The 17,884-nt window shown below is 33.8% G+C and overlaps 1 protein-coding gene across 1 annotated transcript; it reads left to right on the top strand.

Annotated features, from left to right (window-relative positions):
* The first annotated feature begins 3,138 nt into the window (after nt 1–3,138).
* LOC120068569 (heavy metal-associated isoprenylated plant protein 37) lies at nt 3,139–5,465 on the top strand. The gene is made up of 3 exons (XM_039020384.1): nt 3,139–3,498; nt 3,693–3,768; nt 4,181–5,465. Exons 1-3 carry the CDS (start codon nt 3,460–3,462, stop codon nt 5,263–5,265), a joined length of 1,200 nt encoding a protein of 399 aa, XP_038876312.1. The 5' UTR covers nt 3,139–3,459; the 3' UTR covers nt 5,266–5,465.
* The last annotated feature ends 12,419 nt before the right edge of the window (nt 5,466–17,884 follow it).

The following is a 17,884-nucleotide window of genomic DNA, read 5'->3' as shown; positions in this document are numbered from 1 at the left end:
CCGAGTCCCTCTCGGGTCAATGAGAGGGCGAGGCCCTTTGTTCAAGACCCAGAGTCAACACTTAAGGGAACAACCTTTCTACTATCCCTGAAAGCGGGCATGAGTGAATTCCATCTTGCCCTCTATGTCCCCAACTATCTACCCGGTCTTACCCTTGAAATGGGAGGCTATTGAGCCGACGTTGTTGAGCCAACCCTCACCTATGCAAATCTAAGGATAATCCCAAATAAACAGGAGTTCATAGTTAGCTTAGAATTAAGGTCAAGTTACCTAGGTTATCGTTGTGAAATAGTCAGTCTTAAACAGTAAATAACGTTATAAAGTAAGAGTGACTTATTTCTTGGTCCGATAATGCTCAAACTCATTGCACTAAGACGCTCCCACTCCTCATGTCACTACATATATGAATCCGGACCTGACCGATTGGGACTGAAAGCGAGGACGCTAGGGCAACTACTGAAAGAAGGAGAGAGCGCGTGGCTAGCTCAGCAAATGGAGGAGAGGCACGATGAGATATACGGTGGATGGAGTCTTTAGATTTGGTGTGACTTGAAGAAGAGGGTCAATGCGAATTGCGATCGCAACGGCTCTGGTGAATCACGAATGGTTGAGAGAGATCTGACGGTGTGCAGTCGACGACAATTATAACGATCGGTGACTAGGGCTGTGCGACATGAGAAAACTCAGAGAAAGGGGGTTGCGCATTCCACAAAGAAGCAAGGGAATTACTTTATTTTTTTCTCTTTTTATTTTTATTTTATTAAAAAAAAACCACTAATAGCTTAATTCAAACTTATATATATACATATAAACTCATTTCCTTCTCCTTTTCCAAATTTCCAAAAAATTGGAATCCTTTTTTTATTTTAAATTTTAAATCCTTTTTAGAAAATAGATTTAAATCAATTATCCCCAAATCTCCTAATTTTAATTCAAATTTTCAAATTAAATTAAGATTAAAATAAATTCATATTCTCATTAATTTAAAACTTAAATTCCAAAGTCTTCACTGAGCAGGAAAAAAAAATTATCCTTTCACAATAATTCAATTCAAATCCCAAAATTTAAAATAATACTCAAATATTACAAAAAAAAAAAAAATTAAATTTCATAAAAATTTGGAATGTCACAATTATTTTCTATATATGGATCAATGTTTGTGATGCGACCAATTAAAGCATAGTCCAATATATCACGATTTCTATTGCTATTTTAAAGGATTGACGATTCAATCTTCTATTACGTAGTTGTTGAACTTAATGAAAAAAAATTAAGGGCAATTTTAATTATTTGTAGCTATATGAATGAAAAGGAATTTATTCACCAAGATGAAAGGTCTAAGACAATCTATTATTGAATGGGGAAAAATATATGCATTTATGAAGTAATTAGTTCATGGTACAATAGTTTGGTATTGCATGTTTGACTATATATAAGAAATGGTAAGGAAATAGAATTATTTTAAAAAACCAAATGACTATTAAATATGGTCATAGTTTTTGGTTTTTAGTATTTACTTTCAATTAATATTTTCACAAATCAAGCTAAGTTTTGAAAATTAGAAAAATAATTTTGCATCATTTTTATAATTTGGTTAAGCATTCAACTTTTTTTACTAAGAAAGATGAAAATGATGGTATGGTAACAAGTTGAGAGATAATATACTCAATTTTAAAAAATCAAGTAGTTAGGAAGATTTAGGCTTCGATAACCATTTGGTTTTTTAAAATTAAGCCTATAAATCTACTTTCATCTTAAAAGTTCTTCTTTTGTTATATATTTTTTTATTAATGGTCTAAAAAACCAAGCCAAACTTTGAAAACTAAAAAGTAGCTTTTAATTAGTTTTTTGTTTGTTTCATCTTTAAAAAGATGTAAATCATGATAAGAAATAGAATAAATATATTTAATTTAAAAATAAATAAATAAATAACAAAATTATTATCGAACCCATCTTAAAATTTTGATATGGAATCAAACGAAAAAGGAAAAGAAAAAGCGAAAGGTTGAAAAAAAACAAAAAACTAACTAAAGACCAAAATAAAATGAAAATAAAAAAGTTTGGTAACCATTTGATTTATTATTTTTATTTTTAAAAATTAAGTCTATTTTATCCATTTCTTACAATAATTTGACTTTTTAAGTATAATGGTTGAATTCTTAGTCAAATTTTAAAAACAAAAACAACTTTTTGAAAATAATTTTTTAGTTATCAAAATTTGGTTTGGTTTTTTAAACTATGGATAAAAAGTAGATAAAAAGAAAAAAATTTAGAAATAGAAATAATGTCTATAAATTTAATTTTTAAAAATAAAAATAAAAAATAAAATGATTATCAAACGAAACTTAAGTAATTTAAACTTAGAAAGTGGGTCGAACAAAACTTACTTAAAAAAAAAGGTAATAAACCTCTGAAAAACAAACTAATGAAGAAAACAAAAAACAGAGGAAGCATTCCTTTTGTCCTATTTCTAATGTATCATAAATTCTGTCATTCTCAACCAGAAACAGAGTGTAAAACTGATTAACAAAAAGATAAATTTAAAAAAAAAAAAAAAAACGGATGTTATTATAATCCACTTAATATTTAGTTTTTTTTTTTTTTTTTATTGTAATAGTTGAAATTTTCGATTATTTAACCACACCTAATTACAGTACAATTATGTGAAAAATTTTAATATCTATAATATTTAATATTTTATAATGATCATATCTTCTCATTTGTAATCCTTTTAAAATACATATTGTTATAACTATCTATTATAATACCTCATGGATTATAATAATCACTTTAACTCAATGTCTCAAATAATCATGGAATTTTAATTTTTTTAAAAATGTTAATTAAAATGAAATTTAATAGATTAATATTAACATAATTTTTGAAAGTTCAAAAAAAGAAAAATAAATTGTAAAGGAAAAATGAGGAAGGTGATAAGGTATTAGGCATAGCATAGGCAAGAGAGAGAGAGAGAGAGACAGAAAAAGAAAGAAATGGGTCTGTCAAGTCGCTGTTGTTTTTATTTGTTTCCTCAGTGTTCAGTTTAACGTTGAATCACATCATTTCCCAATTCAATTTTTTTTTTTTTTTTTTTTTGGGACAGGAAAAAGACTTCCTTTCATTAATTTTTTAAAAAAAACCCTTTTCTCTCTCTGTTTTCCTCTATTTCCATAACTCCTCCCTTTTCCCCCTCTCTTCCCCTGTTCCTGACTTCCTTCACTTCTTCCTCTTCCCTTTCCTCTTTCTTTTCAAAACCCATATCAAAATGCTCTCTCTCCAAACACCCCCTTCTCTCCCATGTGCCTCTTCTTTTGTTTGCTTTTTGAGGAAACTCCTCTCAATAAATTAAACCCCACTTCTCCCATTGCTGTTTTCCCCACCTAAATCCCCCCATTCTTCTTTGCTCTCTCTCTATCTCTACAGTAGCCTCTAAAAACAAATACACTTTCAACTCGAGAAATGACCAAAGAGGAAGATTTTAAGCTACTAAAGTTTCAGGTTTCCCCCCTTTTTTCCTTTCTCTCTACAAAACCCACTTTCCAGGATGTTTTGTTTTGTTCTAAAGTTGCCTTTTTTTGGGTTTTTCTTTGCTCTCTTATACTACTTTCTCTGAAGGAATCTTCTTTTTTATGTGTGTGACTCTGTTTTTGTTTTGGGTTTTTTTTTTTGTTTGGTTTGTTTTGTTTTTGTAGACTTGTGATCTCAGAGTGAACATTCACTGTGATGGGTGTAGGCAGAAAGTGAAGAAACTTCTTCAGAGGATAGAAGGTTTGTTTTTGCCTTTCCATTTTGTTACTTTTATCTTTTTCCATTCATGCCGTCTTTCCTTTTTTTGGTGTCAATGGTAATGCTGCTGTGAAACTTGTTTAGGGACTGGGATTCTGAGAGAAAATGGAAAAAATGTTTTCTAATAAGACATGGGTTTGGGAATTCTTGAACCCCAAAAAGAATTATGTTCACAGAAAGAGGGAAAAAATGGAGACTTTGTAGGTTGGGAACAGATTACTGTTTTGAGAAATTGACAATTGTCTGTTGTGATGGAAGTTGCATGTATTTAGCTTTGGTTACTGGGAAAGTGAGTAAATTAGAAAAAAAAAAAGTCCAATTCAGGGCCTGTTTGTTTAGGAATTTAAGTGAACAAAAAAACAACCTTTTGATGAAATTTGTGTTGTTTGAACAGGAGTTTTTCAGGTTGCCATAGGTGCGGAGAATCAGAAGGTTACTGTTTTAGGAAATGTGGATTCTACAACTTTGATCAATAAGTTGGTGAGAGCTGGAAAACATGCTGAGCTTTGGTCACAGAAAGCAAACCCGAGCCAGAAACCGAAGAACAAAGACGATAAGACTCCAAACAAGGAACCGAAGCATCTCAAACTGACCTCATTCAACTGTGCAGATGATGACATTGTTGATTGTGTTGAGGAAGGAGAAGACTATGAAGCTGCACAGCTTCAGTTCAGAGCAGCTAATCTTGATCTCCTTAGACAGCGAGCTATCGAAGCAAACAATGCTGGGAAAGGCGGCATTGGGATCAGCCGAATTCCTGGGCTTGCGTCGGGAAATGGCAAGATGAACAACAACAACAATAACAACATCAACATCAATGACAAACCTGGGAATGGAAAGAAAATAGACCCTAATCAGCAAATGGCAATAAAAAACACCCCATCTGAGATTGACAGAAAAACTTTGGCAGCTTTGAAGATGAACAATGCTCAACTTTTTGGTAATGGCCGAGAAAGTATCAATCTCGGGGAAGCGAAAAGAGGAAACAACAACGACCTGAATTCATTGATGAGCATAGCAGGATTCAATGGCGGCAACCTTTTAAATTTCGCCACTCCGTCTCCCGTTGATGTCAATTCAACAAACACCTCTCAAGGATTTCACCTTCAACAGAACAACGGCTATGGCTATGGCTACCAGCCATCATCAACCTCTGGATTCTCCATGGCAACTGGTCAATATCATCAACAACAACCAACCTTCATTAGTGGCTACAACCAGTACCATCAGCAACAACCATTGATGAACCTGAACAACATGCTAAATAGACAAGCAATGAACCAGCAGCCTCAAATGATGTACAATAGAGCTCAATTGGTTCCACCAAACACAGGATATTACTTCAATTACAATCCAAGCCCTGTTCATCCAAGTTATCCTTATGTTGAGTCTGGTCATCACCACCATGGCCATAATAGTAACTCTGCAGCTGATATGTTCAGTGATGAGAACACAAGCAGCAGTTGCTCAATCATGTAAGAAAGAAAAGGGACAAAGATCATTGTCATGTTAATGTTTTTTGGGTGGATGTTTGTTTCTGTGTATGTTTTGATGGGGGGTTGTTTTTTTTTTTTGTGTTTAGGGGATCTGTTTCTCTCTCTCTTTCTCTCTTGTCAGTGTATTTTGTGGATTGTTCTTCAAAGATGATGTTTGTGAAATTTGAAGCTGTCTTATATGTTTGTTTGTTTGTTTTTGTTGTTTTTTTTCCCTTTGTTGTTTCAGAAAACAGACTTTGATGTTTTGGTGTAAGGGGACCTGTGGAGAAAAATATAATATTGGGGGATGAGACTTGAGAGAGTAGTTGGATTTTGAACAGATTTGATTCTGTGCACAATTTTGAACAGAAGAACAGGATTTGGATTAGGGTTTTGAAGATTCTGGATGAATTTGGGATCTTGGAAAGCCCCCAAAAAAAGTTCAAATGGTTTAAGTCAGGTATTTATCTAACTATGATTTCAAGGTATGTATAAATTCAATCATGAAACATACCTAAATTCTAACCCTTAGATTAAGGAATTAAAAACACCCGAACTTACCAAAATGCTTCAAGACTATAAAAATTCAAATTATATTATGTGGAAATTCAAATATAAGGGTGGAAACGTGAAGTCTAGTTTAGCCACGGGTAAAATGAGAAAAAAAAAAAACAATTAAATTAGAATCTAAATCTCGATTTAGCCATTCTTCATTAGTTTGTTTGGCAGGTTTTTCATGAATTGAGCCTTTGGTAATAATTTAGTTTTTTAAAAATTAAACCTAATTTCTCACCAAAGTTTCATCTTTCTTTAGGAAGAGGTGGATTCTTAGACAAATTCTAAAAATAAAAGTAATTTTTTAAAAGTTAATTTTTAGTTTCTAAAACTTGGTTTGATTTTTGAAAATATGAGTATAAGTAGATAATAAAACAAGAAATTTAAAAGTAAAAAACAGTTAGATGTTTGGGATAGTGTAAGTGATCCAGGGGTAATAACTCATACCACGGGAGGAAACTTTGTGCATAGTTCTATTACTATTAGTGGGTGGCTTTGCGATTTCTTATGTAATTCAGTCTTATGATTCTTCATTATCTGCATATGGCCCATTTTTCCTAGGTGCTCATTTTGTATGGGCTTTTAGTATAGAACTTATTGAATCCATCGTTTATGAGTGTTTATAGACTTAATTTTTAAAAACTAAAAACTAAACAAATATCGTTATCCAATGACGCACAAATCATCATTCATTTTTCTATTTTTCTATAGGGGTTTCCACATAGAAAACCTAAAATTAAGGGTATATTACATTAATATCTTGAATATTTCATATATATATATATATATTTTTTTTTTTTACAAAAAAGGCCTATTAAACTTTATTCTTCCACTAATATTAGTAACTATTTATAATTTAGCTCAATGCATATATTCTCTATTCCCCATGATTCACGACCATTTCTTTCTCCTCTCTCTTTTCTCTCCTTCCCCTTCCCACTCCTTCCGACGGTGTAAGTTACAGGCAGGAGATGGATATCATGGGGCAATCAGATTTGACGACGAGAGACAACTGGTGTAAGGCGAACTGACGTTGCAACACGAGACGACATGACCGACATGGGACGAATCGACGGTGTGGATGACACGTGGCGAATCGACGGTAACGGGGCGAGCAGATTCGGTTGACAGCACGGTGGGGGGAGCAAATCTGATCGATGGCAATGGGGCGAGACGATCCAGTCGATGGCACAGGGTGAGAGATTCGTGGCCGTCATGGCTGAAGAAGAAAAATAGATGAAGATGAAGGGTTATGTATTATAAAGCCCCATATGAAGATGGAGTGATGAAGAGGACTTTGTTCATGTCGCCTATACAGATTTTTCGCACCAAGATCGAGGACAACTTTTCTTTTCTTTTCTTTTTTTTTTCTTTTTTAAAAAAAACCCCTAAATATATGTTATAAACTTCCAAGTCAATATGTATACCTTTATTTGATATATGTGAATTATAAAGTATAGTATATACATTTGTTTATTTGATATATACTGTGATTTATGTTGAACATTAAGTCAATATACGATTTATATATTGTGGGATAATTGATAAAGAAATCCAATTAAACAATATATACTCTTATTTTTGTATATTGTAATATCTACTCTTTATTGGGTTTGGTGCCCTGAATCTCGTGGGTCCTATAGTTTGTATTCGTAATATACAAACATCTTATTTATTTAATAAAATATATGATGTTTTATTTCAATTTGAGTTGCATTAACCACAAACCAATAAAACTAACATCCAAGGTTATCTTGTAGCTTAAACATGTATGTAGAGACATACGAGTGGATCATGTTTACGTGATAACCTAAATGGTCTGTGGTAGATGGATAAGGTTGGATACCTTATCCTGTTGACAATATGAGTATGACCCGCTTTGTAGATGTTACAATTGTTGTAAAGTGCTATAAATGATCTGATCCTGATCATTCATGTGGAGACATGTGAGCGGGGATATTCTATACAAAGAAGTTTGTATAAGACAGGACCACTAAATGTTTAGTCTCACTATATAACACCGTTCATAATAGAGACTTACATTTCACTAGGATGACCATAGGTAACATGACCTGAATCCTGAGTGAGTTAAGAACTTTTGCCTATGAAGGCAGTCCTTTGATTTGCATGGATGAGAGTGGCAAGATCGCCGACTCAATAAGCCTACCATTTTGGGCATTTGTCTGACTAGGGAGTTAAGAACACCGCTACACAAGAAGGAATTCACTTATTCCCTAATGTTGGGATAAGTAGATAAATTGGTCTCTTAAGGACTGATTCCGGAGCTTGAATAATGTGGCACCACAACCTCTCCTGGCCCGAGAGGGTTTTAGTCATAGTTGGACTATGATTTAATATTCATTAGAGGGATCAGTGGTACTTAAGGAGTTAAATATAACTACATGGGCAAAACGATAATTTTGGCCTAGTAGTACTTACGAGCAATTTGTGAAGGGTCATCATACTGTTGATTAGTTATATCCAATGGACATGAAAATATATCTGTAATGCGAAGAATGTAGTTGTCGGTCTTTAGTGGAGTGCCCGATAGTTAACGGATGGTGGATAATTTAATTAAAGAAGTTTAATTAATTATTCACGTACCATTAGAGCTTTAAGCTATAAGTCCATGAGGTCTCCTCGTAGCTCAATGAGAATTAGTGATAATCAATTTTTGGATTAATTTAAATTGTTCAAATTAATTGAGAAAATTAATTATATATATAATTAATTTAATTTAGTTTAATTTATTAAAACTATTTTTGGGAGGAATTCCCTCCCCTTCTTTTGCTCTTTCAGACATATGAGTGGGTGGTGGTTTCCCATTTTGTGCAGTGTGTGAAAATAAAGAACATAACATAGATTTTTTTCTTTCTACACAAAAAGGTTATGAGAATTTTATCATCCTCCTCTTCCTCTCTCCTCTTTCAAATTCACTCTCTTCCAAAATAGTCAGAGCCCATAAACTTTTAGGTTCTCGTCCAAAGAATATGAAGGTAGCCGTCGTGGTGATGCTTGTCGGTTCAAGGGATTCAATTGAAGAATTGTTCTTTAAAGGTATAGGTTATGAACCCTAATTTTATTTTTCTATATGTTTTCAAGCATACTATAATTTTGAACTAAATGCATAATTTTTTGTTCTTTTCTGTAAAATTCTGTTTTTTGAATTTTGGGAATTTGAGACGATAACCACTTCTGCTCAAGGACCTTTAACAGGGTTCCTTCAATTGGTATCAGAATAATTTTGCAGTTTATGGTGGGTTTCTGAATTCTATAGTTCATGTGATGTTCTGTTTTTATGGTTTACAATTAATGGATGGTTTCAGGATTGGGCAGTATAGATTCGTCGTTTAATTTACAAATTTGGTTTTGTACGGGCCCATGTTCTTGGGGTATTATTATGCGATTGAGTCTGTATTTTTTGTTGTTGAGTCGTTCGGGAAGTTTCCAGCCGAATTTTGGAGAAAACGAGGCAAACATCAGTGAAGTTTCGAAGGAGTTCGAAGCAGTACAGTGGGCGATTGTATCGCAGCATTGCAACGCTGTGCTCTAATGTTGCGACGCTGCGATGCGGCGAATGAAGAATTTTTCGTAATGTCGCGACGCTCCAAGACGAAGATTTCACGTGGTTCAACTTCGATTCGCACGCGGTTCTTGGTTTGCTGGTCCAGTTGGGTTAGTGGGTTCTCTGGTTCGACCCGTTTGGGTTCTCCTAGACCGGTTCTTGGCTGGTTCGAGCTTTTCGCGGTCTGGTTCGGGCGATTCAAGGTATGGTTTACCTATTTTAAATCGGATGGCTATTATTTTGTAATAGTTAGTTTTTTTTTTTCTTTTAGGTGTTCAATCTCAGTTCGTAATTGCTTATTAAATTATGCATGTGATGCATGGTTTAATAGTTTATTATTATATGCTAGTTTTTTTTTTCTTTTAGGTGTTCAATCCCAGTTCGTAATTGCTTATTAAATTATGTATGTGATGTATGGTTAAATAGTTTATTATTATATGCCATATTGTATGTCATATAGTATAAAATTCCACCATAGGTTATGCATTTAATTTCATGCATCATTTATATTATAAATGTTATGATATATATTTGCATGATTTAATTTTATAGTATGCTCATGCATCATATAGTATAAATGTTATAATATATGCTTGCATAGATTATAACATATACATGCATCATTTATATTATAAGAGTTATAATATATAGCATGAATGTATGTTTGAAGTGTGTTTTTAATAGCTTCATTACCTTTTTATATAATTGTTATATTAGTTAGTAATGAAATGAATTTGCATGAAGCATGACACTAACTTAGGTAACTTATAAATGTTATAATTTACTAAGTATGTCAATTACATGCAATGTATAATTTTAATTTGTTTCATTTGTTTATAAATATCTTTTTTGAAATTAGAAACTAAAATCAATAAATTAGAATTGCATGCAAACCTTAAATTAAAATTCATTTTTTAAAATAGTTTTAAAATATGAATCAAATAGACTTAATATCACTTTTCTAATGAGATTAGAATTTTAGTTTAATCTTTTAATCGGTTTAATAGGATTAAATTGGTTATAATTAAAAGATTAACATTGTAACAAATGTGTCTATACATGACCTTTTGTCTAAGGCTAGTGTTGTCTAGGCTGAGGTATTTAAGTTGACAAAAATGTAACATCTTACATGGGAACTTACCTGGAAAGGTGAATTAGATAGTTTTTTTTACAAGCATGCAATGTTTGATTAAAGTTTGTTAAATTTTTTAATAAACCTTGATCAAAATTGTTTAACTATCAAAAGCAAGTGTTGTTTTTGGGCAAATTAAACATTCACTAAGTTAAAATCAATAGCAAGATTTTCTTAAGTTAATTAACCTTAAGTAAAACATTCTGTGGGAGGAAAATGAGATATATGATACTTCATTTTTCCTCTTCACATTTTCTCCCAAGAAGTTCACACCGTGAGATCTATATTCGTCCTCGTGACACCTTAAGTGTCCCCTAAGGATTGTGTTTGTATAAATCAATATCAAAGTGAATGGAGAGAGTGTTTAGAGTAAGTGACATTTAGATATTTGATAACACATCCCTTGGTCTCTCTCATTAGTTGAAGTAAAGTTTCATGCACGGCCTCGTGGCACCTTGAGTGTTTCCTTACAGATGACATTTTTTCATGATGCTTTATTCAAACTCTAGCAATGGATAGGGTTACTTACTTTAGTTTCACATCCCAATCGGTTTTTCCCTACGGTTGGCTCATTGGGGCAGAACTTTAGAATCTAAAATGAGGGATTACACTTACAAGAAATGTTAAGCGAGTTTAACAATCTATGGACCGAACAATGGTGACTGATAGTTACAGTAACAAGGAGTTGTTTTGTCTATTAGTTGAGATTATCTCATTCCATTGAAAGAGCACCTGATCACCCTACAGTGGCTTTTGTCTGGCTTCACTGAAACATCATTACAAAATAGATGTCAGTTAGAGTACATTAGATTATTTTGCTAAAATTGTTTGGTTTTTCTAAGTGGTTTAATGAAAATAAACTACTATAAATAATTTGTATGGTTTCAACAAACTTTTTCATAATGACTTCCGCAACGCTTAATTTACTCCCAGCTGACAAATTAACGGTTGAAAATTACACATCTTAGAAAAATACGATCAATACAATCTTAATCATTGATGACCTATGTTTTGTCCTAATGGAGGACTGCCCTCCCATTCCAGTTCTAAATGTTGCTCGAAATGTTCGAGATGCATACGAGCCATGGACATGGGCAAACGAGAAGGCCTGAACGTATATCTTGGTAAGTCTTTATGGAGTCTTGGCCAAGAAGCATGAGCTCATATTCACGACTGATGAGATTATGGAGTCCTTGAGGGGAATGTTTAGACAACCGTCCGCACAGTTCAAACACGATGTCCTCAAAACACATCTTCAATGCCTGTATGCAAGAAGAGGCATTTGTTCAAGAACATGTTCTCAACATGATGGCCCACTTCAACGTAGCAGAGATGAATGACTCTATCATCGATGAAGCCAGTCAGGTTAGCTTCATTCTGAAATCTTTACCCAAAAGTTTCCTACAGTTCCGTAACAATGTTGTATGAATAGGATTGACTACAACTTGACCACCTTTCTCAATAAGCGACAAACTTCTAGTCCTTTATGAAAACCAAGGAACAGAAGGGTGAAACAAATGTTGTTTCATCCTCCAAGAAGTTCCATAGAGGTTCGACCTCTAGGACGAAGTCTATGCCTTATTTTTCTGGCACCAAAAAGTAGTAGAAGAAGAAAGGTGGAAAGGGGAAAGCTAACTCATAATTGCTACCCAAAAGGGTAAGAAAGCCAAGATTGCAAAGGGAATTGTTTTGGGGTTTTGTAATGCAGACTGCTACGTATATTTTGAATTATGTTTCATCCAAAAGTGTTAGTAGAACACCTTTGGAGTTATGGAATGGTTGTAAAGCTAGTTTACATCATTTCATAATCTAGGGTTGCTCAACACATGTGCTTGAGCCAAATCCCAAGAAACTGGAACCTCGTTCAAAACTTTTCCTATTTGTAGGCTACCCTAAAAGAACAAACGGTGGTTACTTCTTCGACCTTAAGGAAAATAAGGTGTTTGTGTCAATAAACGCTACTTTTCTAGAAGAAGACCCCATAAGGGAGCACAAGCCCCACAGTAAAATTGTGTTGAATGAACTTTCCAAGGAATCTACTTAACCTTTAACAAGAGTTATTGAAGTTGGATCATTTAGTACATCAAATCCACCTCAAGTGTAGAGGGAGCCTCGATGCTGTGGAAGGGTTATGAACCCCTCTGTCCGTTATATGGGTTTAACGAAATCTAGCTATGGTAGCTGACAGAGGTGTTGAGGATCCATTGTCTTACAAGAAAGTAATGGAGGATGTTGACAAAGATGAGTGGATAAAAGCTATGGATCTCGAAATAGAGTCAATGTACTTCAATTCGGTTTGGGATCTTGTAGATCAGCCTGGTGGGGTTAAACCTATAGGTTGCAAATGGATCTACAAGAGAAAATGGGGTATTGATGGGGAGATAAAACCTTCAAGGTTAGACTAGTGGTAAAATGTTATACCCAAGTTGAGGGAGTCGATATGAGGAAACTTTCTCACCTGTTTCCATGCAAAAGTCTATCCGGATCCTCCTGTCCATTGCCTCATATTATGACTATAAGATTTAGCAAACGGACGTCTAGATTGGCTTTCTGAATGACAATCTTGAGGAGACCATTTATATAGAGCAACCTGAGGGACTCATAATTCAAGGTCAAGAGCAAAAGGTTTGCAGACTTAATTAGTCCATTTATAAACTGAAGCAAGCTTCTCGATCTTGGAACATAAGGTTTGACATTGCGATCAAATCTTATGGCTTTGATCAGAATGTTGATGAGCCTTGTGTATACAAGAAAAACATCAATAGTTTAGTAGCTTTCCTAGTGTTGTATGTAGATGATATCCTACTCATTGAGAATTATTTAGGTCTATTGACTGAAGTTAAAAACTGGCTAGCAACCCAATTCCAAATGAAAGATTTGGGAGAGGCTCAATTTGTTTTGGAAATTCATATCTTTAGAGATCGAAAGAAAAAAATGTTAGCTTTATCTTAAGCATCGTACATTGACAAAATACTTGTCAAATAATCGATGTAGAACTCCAAGAGAGGTTTACTACCATTCAGGCATGGAGTTATATTGTTTAAGGAATAGTGTCCTAAGACACCTCAAGAAGTTGATAAAATGAGACGAATCCCCTATGCATCGGCTATTGGCAACCTGGTATATGCGATGTTGTATACTTGACTTGACATCTGCTATGCAGTGAGGATAGTTCGTAGATATCAGTCTAATCCAGGATATGGTCACTAGACTGCCGTTAAGAATATCCTCAAGTATATCAGGATAACGATGGACTACATGCTCATGTATGGTTCTAAGGATTTGATCCTGACAAGATACACAGACTCTGATTTCCAAACTCCTAAGAATTCTAGGAAATCCACATCAGGATCAGTGTTCACTCTTAACAGATGGGCAGTAGTCTGGAGAAGCATCAAACAAGGGTGTATTGCTGACGTTACCATCTAGGTTGAGTATGTAGCGACCTGTGAAGTTGTTTGGCTTAGAAAATTCTTGACTGATATTGAATTCATTCCGGACATGTCAAAACCAATCACAATTTATTGTGATAATAATGATATTGTGGCTAATTCTCGAAATCCTAAGAGTCACAAGCGCGGGAAACACATAGAGTGAATCTATCATCTCATCCGAGAGATTGCTCATCGAGGGGACGTGATCGTCACACAGATAGCTTCAGAACACAATGTTGTTGATCCATTTACAAAGACCATCATGGCTAAGGTGTTTGAAGGTTACCAGTAGAGTATGGGTCTATGGGACAGACCACGTTTATACTAGAGTAAGTGAGAGATTTGTACTGGGCATGTTATGCCCTAGTTTATTGTTTGTGTACTTTGCATATTAGTTTGACTTATATATTGTACACCCCACTAGCTTTAGGTCAAGTGGGAGATTGTTAGGGTTGGCACCCTAAATCTCATAGAGTGTTATAGTTTGTATTTGTAATGTTGAAACATCTTATTTATTTAATAAATTATATGATATTTTATTTCAATTTGAGTTGCATTAACCACAAACCAATAAAATAATATCCAAGGTTATCTTGTAGCTTAAACATGTATGTAGAGACATACGAGTAGATTATGTTTAAGTGATAACCTAAATGGTCTGTAGTAGATGGATAAAGTTCCACCTTATCCTGTTGACACTACGAGTATGACCCGCTTTGTAGATGTTACAATTGTTGTAAAGTGCTACAAATTATCTGATCCTGATCATTCATGTAGAGACATGTGAGTGAGAATATTCTATACAAAGGAGTTTAGTCTCATTATGTAACTACAGAGGCAAAACGGTAATTTTGGTCTAGTTGTACTTACGAGCAATTTGTGAACGTTCATCGTACTATTGATTGGTTATATTCAATGGACACAAAAATATATATGTAGTGCGAAGAGTGCAGTTATCGGTCTTTAGTGGAATGCCCAACAGTTAATGGATGGTAGATAATTTAATAAAGGAGTTTAATTAATTATTCACATACAATTGGAGCTTCAAACTATAGGTCCATGAGGTCCCCTTTGTAGCTTGAGGTCCCCTTTGTAGCTCAATGAGAATTAGTGAAAATCAGTTTTTGGATTAATTTGAATTGTTCAAATTAATCGAGATAATTAATTATATACAATATAATTAATTTAATTTAATTTTAATTATATATGATATAATTACTATAATGTATTTGATACATTATAATATATAAAGTATATTTGAGAGGAAATAAATATTTGAACAATTCATATAATTAATTATATGAATTTGATTCATATAATTATTGAGTTGTATGTCCTAAAACTCACGGTTTGTAAAGTTAACAATTTTCTATTACCAATAAAGATATTATTCAACATTTCTTCAAGAAAGTTGTTATTGAATTTTGTAAATTTCACTTTTAAAGACTAAATCCAATAAACTAAGATCCATGACTATTAAATGAATACTTGAATTTTATGTGGAGACATAAAGATGGATCAAGTTCGAGTAAATAACCAAAACGGTCTATAGTATACGAATAAGTGTGGGTGTCGTATTCTGGTAACGCTCTTGATGCGACCCACTGTGTAGTTGTTACAATTTGTTGTAAAGTACTATAAACGAAGTGATCTTGATTTGTTCATGTATTTACATGAGGAGTGGGGCGTCCTATGCAATGAGTTTGCATAAGATCGGACCAAAAAATAAGTCACTCTTACTTTATAATGTTGTTTACTGTTTAAGACCGATTATTTCGCTTAGATAACCTATGTAACTCGATCTTAATCCTGAGCTAAATATGAACTCTTTTTTATTCTTAGATTTGTATAGGTGAGGGTTGGCTGAACAGCATCAGTTCAATAAGCCTCCAATTCCAGGGATAAGACTAAGTAGATAGCTGGGGACATAGGGTGCAAGACAGAATTCCTGCCTACCCGATTTAGGGATTGGAGAAAGGTTGTTCTCTTAAGTATCAAATCTAGGTCTTGAACAAGAGGCCCCATCCGTGATTGGATCTTAAACCAATTGTTCATTAGAAGATCGGTTGGAACTTAAGGAATAAGACATAATATCAAGGGTAAAACAACATATTGACCTAGTAGGTATTACGAACAACTTGTGAAGGGTCGACTTATTAGTTATGGTTAAATCATGTGCACACAAATATATCTACAGTGAGAAGAGTGCAACTATGGAGCTATAGTGGTGTGACTTAGTAGTTAACGAATATTGATTAATTCAGTCTAAAGAGTTTTAGCCAATTAATCTTAAATCGTTGGAGCTCATGATTTGTATGTTTATGAGGTCCCTCTACTAGCTCGTAAAACATGAACATCTTGAATTAGTAAATTGAACAAATCTGAAATAATTTCAATTTGAAGTGTTAAAATTGAGTTTCCATTTGAAATGTTCAAATTGAATTTAAGGTTTTCAATTTTAAATGTTCAAATTACAATTAGGGTTTGTATAATTATATTTCGGTATAATTGAACGTTTAATTCATCGAATTTTAAAAAAATTTAGAGAGTTTATAATATTTAAATATTGATTAAATAAATAGGATTCATGTTCAAAATTAGATGTTTAATTAATTTAATATTTGATATTAAACTATTATTTAATTAATAATCAAGTTAATTATTCAATTTATTATTAAATTTCGGAAAATGGTTTTTAATTTTGAATTAATAAAATCTGAAAAATTAAAGTGTTAGTGGAAATTTCCAAATTAGTTTGGAAATTGAAGTGGATTAATTTAATCCTTACACCTAGACCACTTTCCACTTAAAATTGAGGTGTCTATCTCCTTTGTAGCTAAGTGTTTTGCATGTAAGTGATGAATAAAACGCTCAATTTTTCTGAGATTGAGACGGAGTTGCAGATTTTTGAGAAAAATTCTGAAGTTTTCTCACTCTACCAAAACCATCTCCATTTTCCCTCTTCAATTCATTTCAATCTAGAGTTCCACCACTCAAATTCAAGGTTGAGAATAGTAGAGAAGATCTCTTGGTAGTTCATTGAGTTTTTTAAGCTGATAATTTGAAGAGAGTAGCTGGATTTGGAGGATTCTTCAAAGGTATGATTTCTGGAAACCCTTTTGTTGAAAAACCTGTTTTACATGCTTTTAGAACTCAAATTAAATGTAATTAGAGTGCTTATTGATTCTGATTGCTTCTGTTGCTTGGATCTTTATCCTATCAATAATTAAACTTAATATAAATGAGATTTATATTAAAAGCCATTGGTAAGAGAATATTGAAACTATATGTTATATTGTATTTGATATAATATACAAACTATAGATTATATTAAGGGTGGAATCAGTTTGGTTCGGTTCGGTTTGATGGCCAAAACCGAACCGAACCGCTTTTGTTTATACATGAAATCGAACCGCACCGTTTGTACGGTTCGAGCCGAATAGAACCGAACCTGTTCAATTCGGTTCGGTTCGATTTCAAGAATCGGTTTGAGTTTTTTTTTTTAATTGAAACGAAGAAGAACTCTGGTTCACGAAAGAAGAAGTGAAGGCGTCCATGAGGCGTGAGTGGCGGTCTAGTTGACGACGAAGAACGGCGGCGGTCTGGTCGACGAAGAAGAACGACGGCGGTCTGGTCGAGGTCGACGAAGAAGAACGACGACGGTCTGGTCGAGGTCAACAAAGAAGAACGACGGTGGTCTGGTCGAGGTCGACGAAGAAGAACGGCGGCGGTCTGGTCGGCGAAGAAGAACGACGAAGGCAAGAAAAGAAACCCTAGTTGGTAACTGTCTCTTATACACATCTAGATGTGTATAAGAGACAGTATATATATATATAACGTAATTTAATTTTTTAAAACTATTTTTGGGAGGGAGTTGTGACTCCCCCTTCTTTTGCTTTCTCAAATGTGTGAATGAGTGGTAGTTCCCCATTCTGTG

This window comes from Benincasa hispida, chromosome 12 (genome assembly GCF_009727055.1).
Source record: "Benincasa hispida cultivar B227 chromosome 12, ASM972705v1, whole genome shotgun sequence".
Lineage (NCBI taxonomy): Eukaryota > Viridiplantae > Streptophyta > Magnoliopsida > Cucurbitales > Cucurbitaceae > Benincasa > Benincasa hispida.
Note: the sequence above shows the minus strand (reverse complement) of the source record. Positions and strands in the feature narration are given on the sequence as shown.

Bases quoted from the DNA above. Each gene is read 5' to 3' on its own strand.
- LOC120068569 (XM_039020384.1), top strand. From the start codon at position 3,460: ATGACCAAAGAGGAAGATTTTAAGCTACTAAAGTTTCAG. The intron at 3,499-3,692 runs GTTTCCCCCCTT...TTGTTTTTGTAG, and splicing joins TTAAGCTACTAAAGTTTCAG to ACTTGTGATCTCAGAGTGAA. The intron at 3,769-4,180 runs GTTTGTTTTTGC...TTGTTTGAACAG, and splicing joins ACTTCTTCAGAGGATAGAAG to GAGTTTTTCAGGTTGCCATA.